Below are 23,827 nucleotides of genomic sequence, written 5' to 3' on the forward strand. Positions count from 1 at the left end.
AATAAATAAATGATTAATAAGACAATTTGGCACTAGAGCTTGGCGTTAGGCGCCATCTCTTACTAAAGTTGCGGTTCGAGTCCCGCTTCGGGCCAATTTCTTTTCCTCCAGTTCCAAATTATTAAAATTATTTATTTAATTTAATTATAATTATTAAGTTTAGTAAGAGATGGCGCCTAACGCCAAGCTCTAGTGCCAAATTGTCTTATTAATTATTTATTTATTATAGCCAACTCTAGCCCGATAATTCGGCTCTTGTGGATGTATAGCTTTGTAATGGGTTAGTCGTTATTTATTTAATGATTTTTACTTGAATATATCAAGTAACATTATCAATATAATTGATGAGAAATTTTAATTAAATAAAATATTCAAGAGATTTAATTACTTGTTATTATATAGTATAGTGAATATATATTCCATCTTGTAATTATTAGTTAATTTGTTCTAATATAAATTACAATAAAACTCATGTCAAGAAGGTAATATTTGATACTTTATTGATTTATATGTGATGGAATTTAAATTACTGTATAAATATAAAAATGAAAATTAATATAATATTTTTTACTGAAATAAAAGATGATTTCTATTTAAATTAAATGATTTACTATATTATAGTTATTAAGTAGGGTAGATATACCAGTTCTGGCCAGTGTACCAGTTCTGGCCAAAAAACAAATTTAACTTAAAAATATAATCACCACATATTCAAATCTGTCCAATGAAACAAACTCTTATTGTTAACTGTTCACACAGTTAACAATAAAAGTTTGTTTCATTTGTGATTATATTTTTAAGTTAAATTTGTTTTCTGGCCAGAACTGGTACTACACTGGCCAAAACTGATACATCTACCCTAGTATACTATAAACTGCTATATCAATAAATAAGTCTGTAAATAGAAAAGTAATATTAATAAAAACCAAACTTACCAACATCAAAATCCAGCAAAATGTAGAAATTTTGCTTTTAGTAAATGTTAATTAATGTTAATTTAATCACTTTAATAAAATTAATATTATTTTATAAAATGTATAAGTCATAATTATGGTAATGCTTAGATTTACTGATTAATAAACATAAAACTTCGAAAATATGAATTTAGTAACTAATTTGAATAATGATTCCTTCCAGTTTTTGAAAATTCCAAAGTAAAATACTGTAATAACTTTAGCAACAATAAAAATTGAAGTTATATATTTGATTATTTCGTTTGATTTAAAATGATAAATGTAAATCATTTATCAACCATACTACCATTTACTGAATGTAAGGTGTTGATTTTATTACTATTACTGAATATTTTATTTAAGCAAAATTAAAATATAAATTTGCTGTATTATTTTCTGATTGATTAGACTTCTGTATCTTAAAATATTTTCAGTTGAACATGATTAGTAATTGTATAGATTTAATAATCATATACAATCACTTATCATTACATTGTCAATCTTTTTGGAAAGAGATATGATATGCAAATTTATAGTATGTAATTTATATTTATTAATATAAATTATTTATGCATAATTATAATTAATGTACTATTAAAGATTTTGTTAAGTGAACATAAGTCTCTTATTTAATTTATAGAGCATTTTCAACTATTGATGCTCCCTCTCATGAATTATGGAGAAACTATTGTTCAGGTGATTTGTTTGTATTTATATGGGGAAAAAACACTTACACTTTCTGTTTTAAGTTTAATTAACAGTAAAATATAAATTTTTTTGTAAATTATTAAATTTGTTTGTGAATTGAAAGGAAAGAGTAGAAGTGCAACTAAAGGTTCGACTTCTGTACTGGTGTGAGCAAATAATTCACATTCAACCTTTTAAAAACCAGTAATAAAACTTTGAAAACAAACGTTTTAGACCGTTAACTTGGTCTTCATCAGGTTCTAACTATTGAGATTCAAAACTGTTCCAGAACGTATTCAAATTTTTCAAATAGAACCGTTGCGCATTCGTGTTACATGTTGGCATGCGTAATACGTGTGGCGCAAAACACAACGAAATTACAATCCATATACAAACGAATTAAATGGAGCTATGGGGAACATCCCCATCGTAACAAAACTTCCAAGCTTGAGAAATGTTACATGCATCTTTAGAATTGATGCAGGTTGTGTGCAGTCCAGCCTTGTATATTTCCAGACTTTCCAGGGATCGCAGATGGTCCAATCGGTGGGATATTTTAATCAATTCCGCGTTTTGCAGATCAGCACTTATGCCCGGGGTTGAGGCATAAGCAGAGAGGGTAGTGGTGCCTCTGTTGCGGTCGATATCATATTTATGCTCGCGTAGACGCTTGTCGAGCGACCATTTCGTTGAACCGATGTATACAAGCTCTCTTTGGAATCTGCTATCCCATAATGGAACAGAGTATACCCCCGGTGCCATTCTTTTATCTACGATGTCCTTGGAATTGCGCATGAGGTCATATATAGTGTTACGTCTCTTGTAAGCGATCTTTTTGTTGGTGTATGCGGCAATTTCCCTGTAAATGGAGTCTAGGTGTTTATTATATTCAACTACTACAAGTGCTTGAGTGGTATTGGAGTCGTTAGTGCGTGTGTTGGTGTTGTCAGTACGATGCAAATGTGCAGACGCAAGGTTATGAACTAATGTACGGCTATAGCCGTGTCTTGTGGCTATGATCTGGATGCGCTCTAATTCAGATATGGTGTCCTCGATTCTGGAGTGGTGCGTGAAGGCTCTTTTCGTAAGGGCACGGAAGGCAGCTACCTTGTAAGAGAAGGGGTCCTCCGAAACGGCAGGGATGAATAATGGAGTGTAGCATGGTTTGTAATGGACTTTAGTGGATATTGTGTTGCCATCTATTTGCATATGGATGTCTAAGAAGTTTGCATTTGTGTTGCTTATTTGGTCAAGCTTGATGTGGAGTCCATATGGGTTGTTGTTCATTGCATCGATGAATCTATTTATATTGGGCTTAGTTTTCCATAAGATAAAGATATCATCGACGTACCTCCTATAAATATGTATATCTGAATTAAAGAGGGGTATGATTCTTTGTTCCAGTTTTCTAATGACCAACTCGCATAAATCGCCCGACAGCGGGCTGCCCATCGGAACACCACGTTTCTGCAGATATGTTTTGTCGTCGAAACGGAAAAAGGAAGTGTTGCACAGAATGTCGGCTAGTTCGAGGAGTAGTTTACGGTGCGCTCCGTGCGATGTTAGTAAGAGATCTCTAATCGCGCACGAGCACAGTTGGATTTTTATCGACGGGTACAATGAAACGAAATCGAGAACAGTGATGTATGCACGGTCCGTTACGTTGAGGGGTCTCAATACGTCTAATAATTCTTGTGGGTTCCTGACTGTTCATGGATAATTGTTTAAGTCATGAATTATGCGCTTGTGCACCGCCGCATCCAGCTCTCTAGTGGGGGATCTTGCCTTGTCAAGGACAGGTCTTAAGGATGGCGTATCTTTGTGCGTTTTAGCGAACGCGAATAGCCTGGGGGTATCAGGGGAAGGTACCACTGCTCTGCTAAGGTTCAGCTCTCTGGCTAAACAAGTTTGTGTAAATCTTTTCACACGTGCTTGTAGCTTGTTGACAAATCCATCATCGATGCGTTCACATTCTGTGTCGTTGATGTATGTTTGCATCATGGAAGTGTATGTTTCTTTCTTCAATAACACGAGAGCCTTGCTTTTGTCCACCTTGAGGACGATTATGTTGTGGTCTTCCAACCATTTTTTGGATTTGGTGACCTGCTTCCAAATCGTATCCTTTTGTTTCCGGTTGTTAGCAGCTATTATCTTGAAGGCAGATTTCCATCGGTAATATTCCTTGTGTACGTCATTCATTCCAGAAATGAGGTTTTCAACGTCAGGCATGATCTTTTCCGGTCATATGTAGGGACCAGGTGGTGCACACATAGGACCATACGTTAAGGAATGGAGGAGGAAATCAGGTGGTGAGATGTCGTCCCAGCATATCAAGGATGAATGTTGTAGTGATCCACGCGGTCTTTGTTTGTTAAGAATCCACTGGAATTTCTTTTCATAACGTCTGGAGAGGTTTCTTTCAAGCTTACATTGGAAAATAACAATCCTAGTATGGATCTCCTGTAGTAATTCAGGATCCTGGTTGTGTATTTGATTTTCCACGTTGATTACGCTATTGAGCTTAGAGAATACAGTCTTGCGTGTTGAGCGTATCGCCTTTCTTAAACATAATATTCTAAGCTTAGGTAACAACGACTCACATCCATCTGGAAGGCGTATACGTTGGATGGACATGGGGAACAGCCCTTCGTTCTTGCACATCGTAAGGAATCTCAGTTTAGCCCTAGCCTAGTTGATTAAAATATCCCACCGATTGGACCATCTGCGATCCCTGGAAAGTCTGGAAATATACAAGGCTGGACTGCACACAACCTGCATCAATTCTAAAGATGCATGTAACATTTCTCAAGCTTGGAAGTTTTGTTACGATGGGGATGTTCCCCATAGCTCCATTTAATTCGTTTGTATATGGATTGTAATTTTGTTGTGTTTTGCGCCACACGTATTACGCATGCCAACACGTAACACGAATGCACAACGGTTCTATTTGAAAAATTTGAATACGTTCTGGAACAGTTTTGAATCTCAATAGTTAGAACCTGATGAAGACTGAGTTAACGGTCGAAAACGTTTGTTTTCAAAGTTTTATTACTGGTTTTTAAAAGGTTGAATGTGAATTAAGTGCAACTAAATAGTTAAATTGAAAATTATCATAACATGAACATTTTGAACATACATATAAATAGTATTAAATTAAAATATTTTTCTTAACTACAGTTTTAACTCTGAAAATAAAAATCTATCTCTAAATAAAAATAATTGAGCTGGCAACTCAAAGTGACCACTTTTCTTTAGAATTGTATGAGTTTTCATGCAGATTATAGGCAGTACTTTTGTCTGTTTATTGTAATAAATCAATAATGCCTTGTTACAACTTGAATTGAGACTGAAATTTCTTAAAGTAGGAAATATTACAGTGTGCTACAATGCAAAAGTAAAGTAATTCCAGAAAAGATAAGCATTCATTATTTTCAAAAAATAAACAAAAACTGCTGGAGTGATAACACAAATTAAAAATTGGCAAAAAAAGTTTTAAAAATACATACTAGTATGCAGTAAGCATTTTTTCTTGTGACTTCATTCCAAGATCATACTTGAAAGATAAACTGAATAGTTATTTCATGCAGATTCTTTTTTGCATTCAAAGTTTGCAAGCAAAGTGTTTGAACTTCTGTTTTTGTAGAACATTGCTGTGATGGCCCATAAAAGAATCTAATGTTTTAGTGAACAGTTTGTTCGTTTTTTGTTTTAGGCTTATCATTTTCTTCTACTTGTTGAAACAGCTTGTCCACACTTATTAATGATTGATGTCTTTTGAATTAAGTATCTTGAAAACATTGAACTTGCTAAACTTCAATGTGCTTTGTTCATCGTTGTGATGCTATTATATTTATTTAACTGCATCATCAATAGCAGCTCAAAATATCTCTGCAAGTTCTCATCTCATAATGGTATTATTCTCTTTGTTAATAAAAGATAAGCTGTTTCTCATTGATCTCATACTCATAGCATATACAGTGAAGCATTGAATATCTAGACTAATAAGGGCCAGACCCCATCTTGATTTTCAATTTGTCTGGATTCTCAAACATAAATGTAAGTTAGTATTTTATGTATTGTAAATTCCAAATACACTGTAATTCAAGTTTATGGTGTTTTAAGTTTAACAACACACTAAAAACCTTTTTTATATCCCAGTATGAATAGCTTTAGATAAAAACTAACGTTTTCGACTAAAACTTGGTCTTCATCAGGCTATTGACCAGTATAAAATTTGAAACTGGAATTCAAACGATGTGTTTAAAATTATTTTAAATTCCAAATTATTTAAAAATTGGAAACGAATTTTCACCATACATGCTACTGAAGTGATAAAATTATTGTTATGTCTTCACAAATAAATAATACGATGTATTTGCTGGTGTATAAACATTAGCAACATACTAGTGTTGTTTACGCTTTTTCTCATAGCGCCACCTCCATGCATACGAAATATTGGCAGCATCTCTTACATTAATACAGTTGTCGCCAAGGCCGGCTTTGTATATTTCCAATGTTTCAAGGTTGCAAAGGTGTTGAACCTGATCTGACATTTTTACCAATTTGGCCCTATGGAGGTCGGCTTGTATTTCAGGGTCTGTGGCATAGGCAGCTAGGATGGTAGTATGCCTTTGGTTGGCGATATCATACCCGTGTTCCTGTATTCTTTTGCTTAATGAGTTCTTCGTGGATGCAATGTATACTAGATCTCGCTGGAATCTGTGGTCTCTGAGAGGAACCATATAGACACCCGGTGCTCAACTTTCCTCTGTCCCGTGTCGTTGCGTAACAGCCTATATATTGTGTTAGATCTCTTATATGTGATCTTTGTGCCTTTACAGTTAGCAATTTCTTTATAAATGGAACTTAGGTGTTGGTTGTATTGCACCACTGTGCATGATTGGTTGCTACTATGATAGACAACCTCTAAGTGACCAGTAAAATATTTAATTGTAATACAAACGTTTTTGACCATATTTTTTGGTCTTTTTCAGGTTAAAAGTTTCTATTACAATTAAATATTTTACTGGTCACTTAAAGGTTGTTGTGAGCCTATTGTATATTATACCAGTACTTGTAAACGAGTGTGGTTAACCTTTATGCTACTGTGATTATGGGTGTCTTCCTGTGTGCTATGAGTGTTGGTGTACTTGCACAATAAATTATGTATCATGCTTTGACCATACCCATGCTTTATTGCTATGTTTTCAATACGCTTTAGTTCTGCCACAGTATCCTCCCATCTAGTGTGGTGCATATACACCCTTCTAGTTAGCGCACAGAATGCAGAGATCTTCTAAGAAAAAGGGTCTGCAGAGTTTGAAGGAATAAATATTGGTTGGTATGTAGCAAGGTTTGTAATGTATGCTGGTTCGTACTCTGTCTGCATCAAGGCAAAAGTGACATCTAGGAAATGTGCATTTGTGTCTCTCTTCTGCTCCAGTTTGATGGTAAGGGATTGTGCAAGAAGTTGGTTTTAAGTTTAAGCCAGTACTTTACAAGATATGTAAGAATACTTAGAAAGATTTATAGTATAACTTAAAAAATCACTATATTTAAACAGAAATACACCATAATTTTTTAAATTTGAAATTATAAATCTCTAATGAATGTTAGATTATTAACAATGTAAGGCTGAAAGAACAACAAAGAAGTTACCATTGAAGGAGGTTAATTTTTCAATGACTCAATCCATTGTTTCGATGCTGTATTGTATAGTCATTCTATATTTTTACCAGTGAAATATAAAGAATTAATTTTATATAAGGGATTGAAATACACTTATTCTATATTTATAGATTCTTTGATGACATTGGAATTTTATTAGGTAGAAAATCTCCTTGAAATATTCCTTAGTTTGAAATTTATCTAATTCTTTAAAGAGTTCAAATTTATGAGGATATTATCAATACTGGATTGTTGTTCTAAGACTGACATCTAAAGTTGAAATGTATCCTTCACTTCCTTATTCTAAATTATCAAATATATATAACATCTATAAAATTTTCTGATATAAATCCAGAATTAACCACAATTCTGATGAGAATCAAATTTCTTCTACAGATTTCATTTACTAAGGAAGAATCAATTTTAGTTTATCTTCATTGATATCACAAACAACTTTTATACACCTTAAAACCAGTACAAACATTTAGTGAACAAATGTTTTCAATCTTTTTAAAAGGTTATCTTCAGGTTAAATACATCGAATCTTAATGGAAAGATATTTTAACAGCGAGTTTGAATCATGCAAATTTCTTAAGGAGTTTTTTGATTGGAGCTCTCAAAAAATAAAAAAAATTGCTCTAGTACTTTACTTTAAAATAAAATAAGGCATGAATAGTTATTTTATTATTTAAGTGAACATGAGTTCTTTATTTAATTTATCTGTAAAAGTTCTCTCAAATTAATATAATAACTAATCTAAAAACAAAATAAAGAAGGTTAAGTGGTTTTTTCTCCCTTAGAGCTCTAGTCAGAATGTTCCATATCTTTAAGGTGATCAACTGTCCTCCTTTTGTAAGTTCTGTCTTCCCTCGACACCCGACTGTGAAAAAATAAGTCACAAAATAAACCTTGACAACGCACTTTAACATTAAGTCATGGGAAGTTCAACCGACTCAACAACCCATGACTAAAAAAAAAAGGTCAACGGATTCACATTAGTTAATACCTGTGTGATGATATCTTGATATCGCTTATTCGATATAGCGTTCAAGTTTGCTCGAGTGTGGGCATATTACAATTCAATAATCCGATACTGTTTTATAAAACAGTTAAGAAGGGTGACACCCACGGTATGACTTGGGGTGACACCACGATATCCACCCTGGATGTCACCCATGCTAGCTACGCCACTGCGCATGCAGTAGAGATTATTATAGTGTATTATTATTGCAATGAATAAAATGTTTCTTTTATTTACAATATTTTTTCCTTCAGTTTATGTGTCCTCCTTTCATTATAAAAAAGTTGGTCACCTAAATATCTTGGTAAATTTGCATGATTCAAACTTACTATTCAAATTTCTTTCTGTTAAGATTCAATGTACTTAGCCTGAAAACCTTTTAAAAAAGTTAAAATCATTAATTTATTAAATGTTTATATTGATTTTAAGATTTTATGTTAACACATTAACACTGATGTTGAACAAGAATTTGAATTTCTGCATAAACTTTAATGAACTTAGGAGGATATATATTCTTTGTATGTATTAAGAAGATATATATTCCTTGTAAGAGGACTAAATATTTCTTGAATTTAGGATGAAAATTTAGATGCTAATAAGAACAAATAAGAAACAATGAATTAAGAAATGGGGTTACAAATTGAAAGACACGACAAATAACAATTTAAAAAGCTTCTAGAAATTGCTAGAAAAAGATTAAGAAAAACTAAAGAATTTAAAAAGAAACGTCATACATAGCATATGAAACATTTGAAATGGCAAGTGACCAACCTAATTTGATCTTTTCATTTTTATTTTATAGTAATCTCACACAGTTTGGAATGCATAGTTGCTACTTGTCCTTCTTTCTTGGTCAGTGGGAATATGAGAGTCATGTCCCCTGTGATGACATATATTTACATTTTCCATAATTTAGTTTGTAAATAATAATTTAAAAATAATAGGACTATTCAGTTTCTTTGTGGAGTGTATAGAATCCCAAAATATCTAAAAGAACATTTCCTAACTATTTAAAATGGTACATAAGCAGCACTATAAAACCTTAAATGTCAGATGTAATGAATACAAGATATTAAAAAAGGGCTACCAATAAAAGAAACCCTTCTAACCTTTTTTACCCGGTGTGGTTCTATTTTTAGAATCGCTTCGTTCTATTTACAGATTAGCAAACGTGCGTTAAAAGTGAGATTAAAGGAGCACGAGTCAGACATACACCACGGTAGATACACCACGGCCCTGGCGACGTACGCGTCGGAAGAGGAGATAACGGCGGACCTGCATGCGGCAAAAAATCATTATACCCAGCTATAACCCACAGCAATTGAAATGGCTAGAAGCCATAGAGATATTTAAGGCTGGATTACGTAACACCTGCGTTAATCATAAGAACGAAATGATCCTATCGAGCGCATGGCAGGTTGTCCTAGAAAACAGCGTTTAAAGGAGAGGAGCATCGAGCATGCGCAGTACAAATATCCAGCTGCCGCACGTGATAATATTCCGGAAAGAAATTTAAATTGAATATTTTCGAATGTTAACGGCCTATTCGACGAAGCCTGAAGAAGAGCCCAGGAGGGGCTGTGAAAACGTTTGCTAATCTGTAAATAGAACGAAGCGATTCTAAAAATAGAACCACACCGGGTAAAAAAGGTTAGAAGGGTTTCTTTTATTATTACAAGTTCCGGTGAATAGAGAGATTATATAAGGGCTACCAAACACTGCACTTGCAGAAGAAATATTTATTGGTAAAAACAAGGTAAAAATTAAATGGGATAAAGCATTACTGATAGTAATGCACACTAAGAATCTGCCTGTACAAATTGTTGAAGAGTTAACTCTGATCATTTGTCCAAATACAATGATAATATGACCATAAACAAAAGAAGAGAATAGTCTGACCTTAGTTCCTAAAGACATTATAGCATCTTTGATCTAATGAATATAAATATTTTTTCTTGCAACTGCACAATTGTCTTCACAGTTGACCAGCTGGTAACTCATGAAAGCTTGTTAATGTTCTGTTCAGTTACTCTATTTTACTGTCTATCATAGGTTTAATAACTAACAATTACACATGACTGTTCTTTATTTACTCTGATTGTAGATGACTCATCAGGAATGGAGTAGGTACTTACACTATTGTCACATCTTGTGAGTGGAGAGTAAACAAAGGGTTTATTGTGAACATTGTAAAAAAATTGCTGCATGCTCTGGTCATAGTTTCCTCTAGACCAGGGATGGTGAACCTTTTTGAGCCTGCATGTAATATAGTAAGCATATCTTGCTTTAAAAATGTTTGTGTCAAACTTTTAAACTTCAAATAACAATATTTAAAGAAATTAAATGGACATGCTTTAATTAAAATAAATATAAAAAAGCCAATTGAAAAACAATCATCAGGTGATAAACCAAAAGGATGATTGAAAAAGACAGATGAGAGATTGAAATTGTATGATATGTTACATGTGAGATAATTTCTCCCTACATGCCACTTTTATCACATATGCCGTAGGTTCACCATCTCTGCTCTAGACCAATATTTTTTTAACCTTTTGACATCTGTGGGTCAGAAAAATAGGAATAATATTTTGTGGACTGGCAGAAGGCTAAAGATAAATTTTCTTAAACTTTAACTTAAACTGCTTAGATGCGGATGATACATGTGACTGTTGTAACTTCATTTAAACAATTGCAATAATAAAAAACAATAAAAACTGTTTATATTAATTACAAAGTTAAAATCATATTATATTGTTATTACAAAGTTTCCTGTCAGTCTGCAAAATTTTTCTTGGAATGGCAGGAAATTTCAAAGGACCAGTGCCAGATGCAGACCTAAGCTTGAAGAGTATGGCTCTAGACTGTTTATATGGTGTGGAATCCTTTTATTTCAAAATTTTTTGATATTATCTAGTCTCTTAGATTATTCATAATGTTATAATTTTTTCAAAATTATTTGTTAATTTTTATCTTTAATCTTACCCATAAGGTTTTAAATGTGTGATGTAAGCAATACAAATTTGATATTACTTTCTAATATATTGCTACTTCATTGCTACAGCCATATTGGCTGTAGCAATGAAGTGGTGTTAGGTGGAAGGTAAAGCACTTCTGCAGAAATACAGGTTTGAAGTGAGTTTAAATCTTCAGATAGGTATAAATATACAGGTATATCAAATAAAATAAATTTCTGATCTGTGAAATTGTGTTGCAGAATCCTTAAAATTAGTCTAATAAGTCCTGATAGTAGAAATTACATACTTGTAGATGAAAATAACATTATATTAAATCTTCAGAGTTGCCAAAAGCATTATTAATCAACAACAGTGCATTAGATTCTTTTTTCCCCTGCTTTCAATAGTGCTTCACAATTGACAAAATCTTGAAAAAATTATTATTGAAAAACATCAGTCTTAATCTAAGTCTTCTTGTTTAATTTCCATAATATTAGAAGAGTAGATTTTAAAATTCCTCACATAGTTCGTGATTACATACAAAGTTATAAACCAACCTGACATATAACAAATAAACATTCTAAAATATTTTAAATCTTTGGCATTATTCCCTAGCAGTAGAGTTAGTCTTCTAGTTTTGAACCTAAAGATACATTTTTCATGAGGGAATTCTTTTCTAAAAGAGCCCTGTTTCATCTACATTCAAACTTAACAGACTACCTATGTTCTTCCAAGACTGTTTGCAGGATTAAAGGAAACTTTTGTTCTGCCTTGATATCTTCACTAACTAGTGAAGTGCTCCAATGTTATGTATGTTTTAAGGTTAATTTCATTTAATAAAGACCTAAATTGTCTGTACTAAAATTAAACTGGTATTTAATGTGGGGGGGAACTTATCTTGATTATAAATAGTGATTGGTTCTTATTCAAATACTAATGATGAGTGTGCATACAATAATAACTGTTTTTTGTGTAAATTTTATCTCATATATTTCCAATGCCACCTGCTGCATATTTTGTGTTTGGTCTAATATCTTTGTCCAACAAGAGGATTCCTGTAATCTGGCATATACAGTTGGAAAGGGAGAAGCGGGTTTGCTGATGGAATGTACAAGGGTGTCTTCTTTAGCCTGAAGACAGACCAAAAACTGTGTATTGGTACTGCATGATTGCCAAAATGAAGGCAAGAGTGGACATTGGATGAAAATTCATTTGAATGAAAATTTTTATTGTATGTTCTGAATATTTGGATTGTCTTTTTCTTACTTTGTTTAACATTAACACATTTAGTGCCAAACATGCCTTGGAGCATCTTACCCAATGTTCTGAGGATGCTCATGTGTCCTCAAAGTTTGATTATATTATCACTCTAGAAAATTTTATCCTTTGTTTATAAGAAAGCAAGCTTATTTTTATTGTTCCAAAGACTATATTTTGTCTTTTGGCTTTGTATTAGTATTCTTTATATTAATTTTTTATTGATATGTTTAAGCATCACACTTTAATTTTACTGGAAAAATGAAATAGCAAAAATTCCTTTCAGTTTTAACATATACATTATTATTAAATAAAAAGTTAAAAAATTTTTCTGCATGTTGGTAGGAAAATTGCTTCTACTTTTCCATCTCTGTTATGTATAACAGAGGGAAAGTATGGCAATTGGTCAAAAAATAACCCCTCTGCAAGATTTTTACAGTTTTGGACTCAAGACCTTGAACTGTCGAGAAATGCAAAACAATTTGGAGGTATTGATGTTAGTGTGTGTATGGGGGGCATAATTTTGTTCCTTCTCTTTGAACCTTAAAACTCCTGTGCTTTTTGTTGAAAATTTCTGAAATTTTGCAGGGAGGATTGGTTATTGGGGATTGATGCTATTAAATTTTAGTGATGGACAGTGGAGTGGGATGATAAAGAGGGGGTCCTTGTGTCATATTTCCAGTAGGGTCAGACTTAATGTATTCGTTATTAGCATCTACAATTTTATATAAAACCCATCCCTACCCTCAAAATCAAGCTTTTTGACATTTTATAATAATTATAAATTAAAAAGTTTTTAATATAACAGATGGTGCCACACATGCAGTTTTAAATGTTGCTGGGAAAGTTAAGTGATTCATTGCTGGATTTTTTATACTAGCATTATGATAAACTATTTTGAAAATATGTCAGTATTCTGCAAGTAAATTTTTTTATATTGATTTAGTGGAAACCTCTCTCTTGAAAATGGTATAAGTCCAACTTTTCTTTTGTGAGATATTGAAGAGTTTGTAATTTAACTGATTTAAAAATATTGTTAAATGCTGATATACTTATTTTTTAATTAATCAGTAATTTAGCATTCCTTATACTTGATTCAAATAATTACATTATTTTAGCTTAATGTTCCTGAATTATTGTTGTTTTCAATGATGAATTGCAGTATCCACTAATTGCGATTTTGCAGTTTGGAACTAATCATACAAGGACTAAGATGGTTACCATTTAAAAGTATTTTATTGCCAATTTTTCTGTCAGATAAGCATGCAAATTAAAAATTATATTAAAAAATTATATAAGATAATTATTATATTTTTAAATCTTGTAATTTATATGTTATAAAATCAAATAAGTCAGACTGATAGGGGTAGAATAGACTGATCGATAGACGACCACCTGAAATGCATATCTGACAGAAAAATTGGCAATAAAATACTTCTAAACAGTAACCATCTTAGTCCCCATATGATTATTTCCAAACAGCAAAGTCACAACTAGTGGATACTGCTATTCATCATTCAAATAACTACGAAGCCAAATCAATGGCTAAAAATATAAGTAATTTTTAATTTGCACATTGCACAATAATTTGGCATAATATTTTAAATCAAGTTAATTTAGCAAGTAAAATTATACAAACTATAGCTACAGACACTTTTGGAGAAAAATCAATTTTAGACAAAAAAAAACTAAAATATTTTAAACATTATTGCTTGAAAGAAGAATTTGAAAATGTTATTAAAGAGGCAACAATAACATAAAATTTAGATATTGAGCAGTTTTTGAAATGCAGCAAATTATTCATTTTCAGAGGATTAAAAGAAAGGCATAAAAAAAATATCTCACAAAATTATTTTATTCTTAATCCAAAAGAATAATTTAAAGTTAGATGCTATTTTTTTTTTTTTTTTATCATTGAGCATTTAACAGAGCATTGAATTCACTTAAGAGAGTACTTTCCCATGTTTTCAATTTTCTCTTATGTTTTATATTAGTGTGACTCTTGTTAACAGATCATCAGAACAGTCTATTTAAACAAGTGCAATGTTGGCAGAATTTTTAGAGCAAGTCTTCATAAGATAGACCCTTATAAATCTTCCTTAGAATACTGCTGTCTTCAATCTTATATTATAGTTCATCACTGCTCAAAGCACAATGTGATGGGGTTCTCTATGGTATATGTTGTTTGGTGATTTGATGAAATCTTTCATTGGTTACTTTTCTAATACATGGACATACTTTTCTACATTACAGAATCATAATGTACTGTACAAGTTTTATTGGATATGTATATGAGAAGCATTTACATATTGAAAAGATATAAAATATATACATATGTATGAACAAATGGCACTGATTACATATAGGCTTATATCCTTATCTCAAGTGGACAATGCAAGAAGTGATTAGCATTCAAATTTTGGAGGTCATATGATCTTACTTTAATGCATATGGTACTGTACTTGCAGCATAAAAACACATATGTCCTATTAGAGAGTATTCAGAAATTTAGGAGCAAGGATGTTAATGTCTCATCTACTGCATTTTTGAAAAGAAGTGAAAATATGACTAGTAAATTTACTGTATTTACTGATTTGATAGAACAATAAAATTGATGGTGTATAAGGGCAGATTCAAGGGGAAGGGCTTAGGCCCTCCCCATTGACACAAAATAAAATTAAAGTTGTATTTATTTAAACTTTAAAATACAGTCAAACCTGTTTTTATGCGCTCTTTTTATGTGCGATTTTTATTTGTGCGATTTTTTTAATGCGAATTTTTAATTTGTGCGGTATAGTTGGCGACTAGTCTCGTGCGATTCGTCATGTCTTACGTTGACTTATTATAGCTAAATAAACTTATTATAGCATAAATGCACTTATTATAGTAATATTATTGCATGAATATGCAAAAAATGAAATAATTTACTTTTTAAGTCAACAAAACACCACCTGGACAAAAATATGTAAAACAGACGATAGACCAGACGATGCAGTCAAGTGCTGACATCTGTTGTCAATAAATTCTATTTCGTACGGTTTTGAGTTATTTTCTACGTGAGATTTTTTTTTATGCGGTCCCTGTTGACCGCATAAAAAAAATATTTTTTAATTGTGTCGCGAAAACTATTATTTACAGCCGTTCGTGAAGTTTCGTGAGATTTTTTTTAATGCGTTTTTTTAATGCGGTCCCTATCCCCCGCATAAAAACAGGTTTGACTGTATTGTTTTTAAAAACATTTATGATGATAAATGTGGTTTATTGGACAATCTGCAATACTGCAATTCAGTCATTGTGCACATGTTAATAAAACATTCATATTAATTAATTTAAATAGTTTTAATTTTCAAACTAGCCCTGTTGGGGTTCTTTTGGATCCACTAATGATAATATAAGAATGGAAATCAACATGTAAGTACAACAAAATTATGTGATAATGAATTTTAACATTTCCAAGTTTGTTATAACTATGACACACACACCTTATATCTCTGAGAACAAACATTTATTGTTTTAACAAACGTTTTCAACCTGATCAACAGGTCGTCATCAGGTATTTTCAATTCTCTGAATTGTTTTTATGGTGGTTCTATATTCAAACGATTATGCAAAAAGAAATTAAAATTTATAAATGTTCGAACACTTCATCCGAATATCAAATATACCAAAAATGTAATAATCAGTGTAAATATGTGAAATTGAACAAATTAAAATAAATAAAATACAAATATACTAACACAATGTATAGAATTATATCGATAGGGTGCCCATTAGATATTAGATTTTACTGCGCTATTTTTGATTATATATTTCCAAGCCGATGGTAATACTGTGGCATCTTTGTAATTTAAATATTTGCCAGTAAGGCTAGATTTATATATTTCAAATTTTTTTAAAGTCATTGCTAAAGATGGGGACCGGTTTAACAATCCTAGTCTCATTCCATTCAACCACCAAACCATCTGTTTGTGTTACTTTGGATAGTGCTGTAGAATAGTGTCCTTTGTTTACATTGTATATATCATGCTCCTTAAGCCTCTTGCTGAGGTTCCTGTTGGTGAATAGATAATTTTCAATTTGGTGGGTCAGTTTATTGTCACTGGCCAATTGTATAGTGTGAATCAACTTTAACTTTTTTTGGAATTTAAAATCAGCATATAACCTCCATCTCCAAACACAGATAACTTGCTGGTTATCTTCATGAAATTACGATAATGTAAATAAAACCTTAATACTTCTCAGGCTTATCTAAAATCATTCTTTCTTCACTTACTTAAAATAGCTAGTCTCAGTTTGGGCCCTATACAAATTAATTATTCTAAAATCATACTTCAAAGTCTAAAATTAGTCATTTGCTTGATGGTGCAAACCAGTCAACATTATATGCATTAGTGCATAGTGTAAAAGACAAGACCCGAGGTAGGCCTTTAAAAGTGGCTGAAAATGTTTGTTTGTCCCATTAAATCATTGTTGGAAAAAGTATGAAAGATGTGTTGTTAGTCAGTATATGCATTTCCAGCTTTGTGAGTTATAATTATGCATTAATTTTATTAAATTTTAAGACTATAACTATTGTCTTAGTGTGACTGTAAATACTTTTTTAGACAGCTTCCATTCATTATCATGAATATCAAGTTAATTAGGATTACATAATGACATGATGAAAGAAATTGGCAACAGTTTTATTTAGGCTAAGCCCCCAGAGCTGCAAATATGAGGACAATTCCTTCTATTATAATGCCTTCTAAATGTTGTATAAGGTATGTATACACAAAATACATTGATAATGTTAGGTAAATTTGAAATTAAGTATTAGAATGGATATTTGATCAAACAAGTCATGACGTACACTAATCTTTAAAACATGATATTTTTGAATTTTTGTAATTCAATTTAGTTGTATTTTTTCATACAAATATTGTATATTTAAATATACAACAGTAAATAACTAACTTGAGGGTGTCATGTAAATTAAATGTCAAACATTAACTTTAATTAATTTTGCTGGAATAAAGATGTTTGATAAAGTACAGTACTATATTTACAACCTGATGTTGTTAAGTTGGGATGTAATAATTATATTGAAAAAAGAAGCATCAGTTCCACAAGAAAAAACTACCAAGTCAGGTGCTACTATTAGGGAAAGGCTGAAAAACACTGGCTTACATGTTTACTATTTTTATACAACTTGTATAAAAATATTTTTGTACAATTTAAAACTTTAAATTTTTAAAGTTTAGGAATTCTGAATAATTTCATGCTTTTATATCAGTAGAAATTACTTTTGTTATATTGGAAAGACTAGTAGCCCAGAACAACCGCTAGTGGGCATTTTAGCAGCAGCAGTGTCATTCTGTGATATAAATAATAAATTCATATCAATAACAAATTCCTATTGCAAATAAAAAATAATAATATACTGAATTTCTCATGGCATATCCTACTAAAACACAGTCAAAAATGCAAAAAACTGAATTTATTGTTAATTTAAATAATTGCTAGGGGTGCCCCTAGTAGCTGTTGCAGGCATACCATTACAGATAAACTGACACACAATTAATGACTTATATTATTAGATTCTATTACCAGTTAATTAATTTAGAAATGTCAACTTTTTTATGCTAAATTTTGTATCAGTTCCATTATCAGAATTTTGGATTTCTTTAGAATTATAATTCCAAATTGTGGTTAGAAAAATTGAATAAATTGCTCAAACTAGAATTTAGATTTTTAAACAGTTTGGAAGGTTGATCAAAATCAAAGATACTCTACGAATGTTTTTAATTATGGACATGAATTTAAAAAAAAATCTTTTGGGAACAAGAATTTTTTGGAAATTTTTATAAATGTGGAAAGATTTCCATTTATTTCTAAATTTATGATTTAAATTGTAATTAAATACATTATATAACACATACACCTTATTGCTGAGAATCTATTTTACTATTTTAAATGAATGTTGCATATTTGTTCAAATACAGAACGATTCAGAGAAATGATAACCTGATGACGGCCTGTTGATCAGGTTGAAAACATTCGTTTAAAGCAGTAAAATAGATTCTCAGCTATAAGGTATATGTGTTATATAATATTGAATGAGTCTGAGTATATGTTGAAGTGTAATTAAAAACAAAATAATCATATCTTTATAAGTAAATAATATTTTAATTAATTTGAAAATTTTTAACTATATTACATCAGTATTGAAGCTATAACATTACCTTTAGGATTTGTTTAATATATTGAATCATTATTAATTATGAAAGTTGTTGATAATGCTTATCAGGACATGTTATAAAAGCAAAGAAAAAGCTGTTTTGATAAAACTCTATACCATTAATTATTAACAATAACAGTACTTTAAAAGTCATTATTTGGACTTTGATTTATGAAAACTACCTACAGGTATCTTTTGATTAGTGCCATTAATTAATTCCTCAATCCTACTATGTATATCAAAATTGCATTCTTCAAATTACTGTATCTATGTTAAGTAAAGATAGCTGGTAAAGCTGCATAAATTAAAACTTCTGCCACATATATAAAAGAATTCCTGCAACTAATTTTGCACATTAATCAAATCCCACATTAAGAAAGGGATACCTGTAATTAAAAATTTAGCAGCATCAACAATTTATTTTTCTTGATTTACAAAATATATTTAATAAATCTAAAAACCAATAACAGTTTACAGAAATGTTTCTCAAAAACGTTTTTGTATTTATTAATAATTGAGATGACCAATTCAGTTACAAATACAAGTATGATAACAGATTGCAAAATTATGCCACAAACTTAAATATTTGTTGAAAAGACTATGTATTTTTTTTAAAAAGTATATAATATAATACAGTAAGACCTTGTTTAGCACTTCCTTGATTAACGCTGATTTGATATAATGTGGTCTGCTGGAAGCCTGAAAAAGCTCAAAATTTATGCTGATCGAATTATCACTGCATTTCATTGATTCATATATAATATGATTATTTCCAAACACAAACCAATCAGCAAAAGGTGGCAATTCAATGTAGTGCTGTATTTCCCCTAAATCTATGTTTGTTTCATTTTGTTCAATTTTGGAAAAATATAAAACATCATGGATGCCATAGGCAATATTGACTTTGCTTGTCAAGAATTCTGATAAATGCATGAATGGAGTGTGGAGGAAGGTATGGTTGGAAATATCCAAGGATTCTCAAAGAGAAAAGCCTATCATTGACCAAATTGTCAACTTAATCGAAACTGCAGGTCTAGGAGATGTAGATGAGCAGGATATTGAGCATTACTGAAGGTTTCTGGTGAGATCCTTACCACTGACGACCTTCAAGAACTGCCAGAACAAGGAATTCATGTAGACTGGAAAATAGTAATTCTGAAAACAAAGAACCCAAAGAACTTGCTACAGATTTCCTTAGTAAAAGTTTGGTAATGATAATCGAAATCGTCGATCAAATTGTAGTGATCAAATGATCCAGATTTTGAAACGAGCGCAAAAGCAAGACAAGGCATTTTGGATGCAATATTCTGCTATCGACATTTTCTTAATGAAAGAAAAAGAATGGGATAAATGACACTAGACGACTTCATCACAAAAATGATCTTTAGATTTCTGTCTGCGTATGTTTGTGTGTTATCAACATATATTATTATACAAATTAATATAAAAATAACTTAAAATTAAAGTAAAATTTGTTTATTTTTTGTTGCATGTTCCCCTTTCCCTATTTACTATGTGTTAAAATGACCTCGTTTAATGCTGTTTCATTTAGCTCTTTGTCATCTAGGAACTCATCCTAATCGCTAAACGAGGTCTTGCTGTAAGTGTATTTTAATAAAACAGATACTGTAAAATGTTTTCAAATTTCGCATTATAACAATAATGGTTATTCGTATTTTGTGAAAGAATACTTCATTACAAAATACTGATATATCTTTAAAAAATACCAATGAACTATTATTTTTGTGTATAGGAATTTTTAAACAATGAAACTGTGTCGTAACTGTCATAAAGAAGGATCGATACCGCAAAAGGTTTTCGTGTATATTTCTTTGTTAACATTTTGTTTTTCTAACGATTACTTTTTAAAATTTATATTTAGTGTGTTTTACATCTGTAGAATTTTTAATCTTTTAACTAAAATTATACTTATTCGAAATATTTTAAATCATATAGAGACTTGCTTCAAAAATACGAAGAATTTTGCGTGAAAAATCGACACTCGTTTCTTGAAAAGTAATGCATGTAAGAAAAAATTTTTTAGTAAGATAAAAAAAATTATCGAGCATTAACTTCAATATTAGTTTTTGTATAACTAATAACTTTATTTTGTTTTACTGGAATATTGCAAACCAGACCAAAGCAGTTCTCTGGAACAGCAGAAGTGTGCTCCAGCAAGTCAACTATTATATTAGAATGATTATATGACAGTATTTTTAACGCCAGTTTAGAAAATTTGAATAATTTGACATCATGACAGCTATTTATGACGTCACCAACGTCACTCTCTAACTTGTTCCATTTGAATTATATACGTATATATTTGTCTGACTTTATGTTAAATTATATATATATATATAAACCAGAAGAAAGAATATATATACGTATATAAATATAATATACCGATTTTTAATCTGACTTTTATCGATGTTCACTTTAAAGCGCAATTCTCGAAGGTATCTAACTGGTGCGTTTAATATATTTGTTTTAATCAGTCTTTTTAAATTTGAACGAATAATTTATTATTATTTGAACCTATATATTCCAACATTCTTATACATTGTAATTAATAAGGTAATGGTAGTGAATAAATGAATAAGCGGTACGATTTTGTTACAGTTAGCGCGATCATCTGTGTGACTCACTGAATTTTATCATATTACAATGTGAATATTTTTTCGGTAATACAAATTTTTCAGTCTTTGAGAAACAGAAAAATATAGACACACTAAATTTTCTTTCAAAGCATCTTTTTATTCCGTATTTTAAAAGATATTTCTATAAAAATAAACTTTTGTTCGATAACAAATACCTTATCTGCTATTTAAAAAAAATTATTTTTGTAATCTGACGATTACGTGTTTAAATTGTATTTAACAATCTAAATGATAATTACTGTAACAAAAGCATTGATATTTTATAATAGGTCAAAGTGTGCATTAAATTTTTCATCCTTGATAACTGTATAGAATATGTATATTATTATTATTATTATTATTATTCCCGCCAGATGTCACGACTAACTCATTGTGTCTCTTCTATAGCCTCGAACCGAGTTTGCCGGGAGGACGTTTGATCATCATCTCGGCTGCCTCATCATCATCGCCGATTGTTAATATGCAGAGTTCGGGTCCTCCTTATCAAGGTAAGAATTTAAACACAGATTACTCTTCAATATTTACGTTATTTTCGGATAGAGGTATATATTGTCGAAAGACACGACGTGTCACGATTGAAACAATAAAAGACGCACGGCGCTTCTCTGTAATGGATAAACAGCGGGTGTACGATCTCCCCTTTCTTTAACGCACAGAACTTTTTTCGTATATATATATTTTTTTCTTCCTTTACTTTAAACGAAATTATTTGCTACGTGTTAATGTGTAATCTCAACCTTATTCCAGTGTTCAAAAATCGAAAAATTGATTACAGTTGTCATCGTGGTATTGCTGCATCTACTCGTGTTTTGATTCGGTTTGAAACATGAGTCTTATACGTTTTTCTGATAACTAATCATAATGAAAGTTTGTTCTAGCTGTAATGAGTAATTGTTACGCCGACTTTTTAGATTAATTACAGTGAAATTGATTAAAGTAAAAAAGATCTTTCTGCCTCGAAAATGTGAAAGATGCTCTTTAATATTTGCAATGAATACAAATCAAGAGAAATAATGAAAGAGAATAAATTAAGATTCGAATTTATAGTTGAAAAATATAATTATTTATCGCCATCCTATTCAGAAAAATTAATTTTGTTTTTCGTCGATGAGGAATCTTAAAAAGTTTATTTAATTAAAGGGAAGCAAAACATATGTACTGTGTATATTTTGAATTGTTATACGTACAGTACATATCATTGTAGATGAACTTAATTTTGTTAAAGTAATTGTAACTTAGAATCAGTAATACTAAATATAATTTATTTGTTGTAATTTTATATAATACAAATGATAACAACATCATTATTATATTTTGCTAAATCTGTAAAAATATCAAATTTCAAATGTTATTCCTTTTATGTCAGAATTACTTATTTATAATAAACAGTTATGATTGAAAATTTAAGGGTTTATCATATTAGTTATATTGAAGAAATAAGCATATGTTGATATAACTACAATGATTATATATATAATGATTCCATCCATAAACTAACAAATTATATATCCAGATAAATATTTGGTCTGAGTATAGCTTAAGGATGACTAATATAACCTGTATTTTTAAATTCTAAATAAGTTATTTAATAACAATTCCAAAATTTTTTTATAATTAGAGATGGCTCTATATATTCTAAGCATACACAACATTTTTTTAGTGCAATGTTATGAAGCTAACTACTGCTTATGAAGTGAGCTGAGCCAATTCTTTTGCATGCTGATTCATATAATTGATTTTGATTTTGCATTTTTATCTGTTGCTACAACTTTCAGCAGTTATATTAAATATAATTTACATTTATATAATGCAAGAAGAGGATAATCAAGCTTCTGCATTTTCTGAGATAAATCTGTAAGTGAATGTACTTTTTTTTTTTATATTGTTATTCATAAAAGTAAATTTAAAACAGTAACATGTATTACAAAATGATATGTTTATGTTATCTTTTATCATTTAACTTCAATGTGATACACATCATTCGTATTAAAATTTAACTACAATAATACATATTTTTATTTGTAAGCTATTGTACATATTAGCTGTATCGTAAATGATGTAGAAATTATTGTTCTTATAATTGATTAAATTTATTAAGTTATAGAAAAAGGCTTAAAAGTTATACTGTGTAAAGCTTTTGGGATTAAAAATTACAAATATAAATGCTCATGGTTGTCCATTTTTGATTATCCAAGGTAGATTTATCTTCAGATAATCTGGGTTCTATAATAGAGTATTGGTAGTATCATAAATTGTAGACAACTGTTTTTTTCATCTCGAACAGTATCAAATTGATTGTATCAACATTTGTTATGAAAAAATTTTCTTTTCAAATTACTATTTTGTTTTATTTGGATGTTTTAAGTATGAAAGCTTTTATATACAGTTCATATTATATTACTTGTGTAGAATTT

General features: G+C 30.5%; 3 protein-coding genes across 5 annotated transcripts in view; 1 reads left to right on the plus strand and 2 right to left on the minus strand.

Moving 5' to 3' along the window:
- The window catches only part of LOC136987706 (protein disulfide-isomerase-like), a 111,308-nt gene extending 88,637 nt beyond the window's left edge, over nt 1–22,671 (minus strand). Inside the window, exon 1 of the mRNA XM_067285474.1 lies at nt 22,665–22,671. The gene's annotated coding sequence lies outside the window, so the exon portion shown is untranslated. The remainder of the gene's footprint in view (nt 1–22,664) is intronic.
- Nucleotides 1–23,827, plus strand: part of LOC136987698 (uncharacterized protein CG5098) — a 121,460-nt gene that overhangs the window by 18,173 nt on the left and 79,460 nt on the right. For 2 of the 3 annotated variants that reach the window (XM_067285457.1, XM_067285458.1), the window contains exon 2: nt 21,801–21,901. In XM_067285457.1, coding sequence (XP_067141558.1) covers nt 21,874–21,901 — 28 coding nt within the window. In that variant the 5' untranslated portion in view covers nt 21,801–21,873. Of the gene's footprint in view, nt 1–21,794; nt 21,902–23,033; nt 23,268–23,827 lie in introns of those variants that run through there. The other variant, XM_067285459.1, reaches the window with a different exon arrangement.
- Nucleotides 2,040–3,092, minus strand: LOC136987680 (uncharacterized). The gene has a single exon (XM_067285431.1). It carries the CDS (start codon nt 3,090–3,092, stop codon nt 2,040–2,042), a length of 1,053 nt encoding a protein of 350 aa, XP_067141532.1.

This window comes from Centruroides vittatus, unplaced genomic scaffold (genome assembly GCF_030686945.1).
Source record: "Centruroides vittatus isolate TY-2023 unplaced genomic scaffold, ASM3068694v2 scaffold_2569, whole genome shotgun sequence".
NCBI lineage: Eukaryota > Metazoa > Arthropoda > Arachnida > Scorpiones > Buthidae > Centruroides > Centruroides vittatus.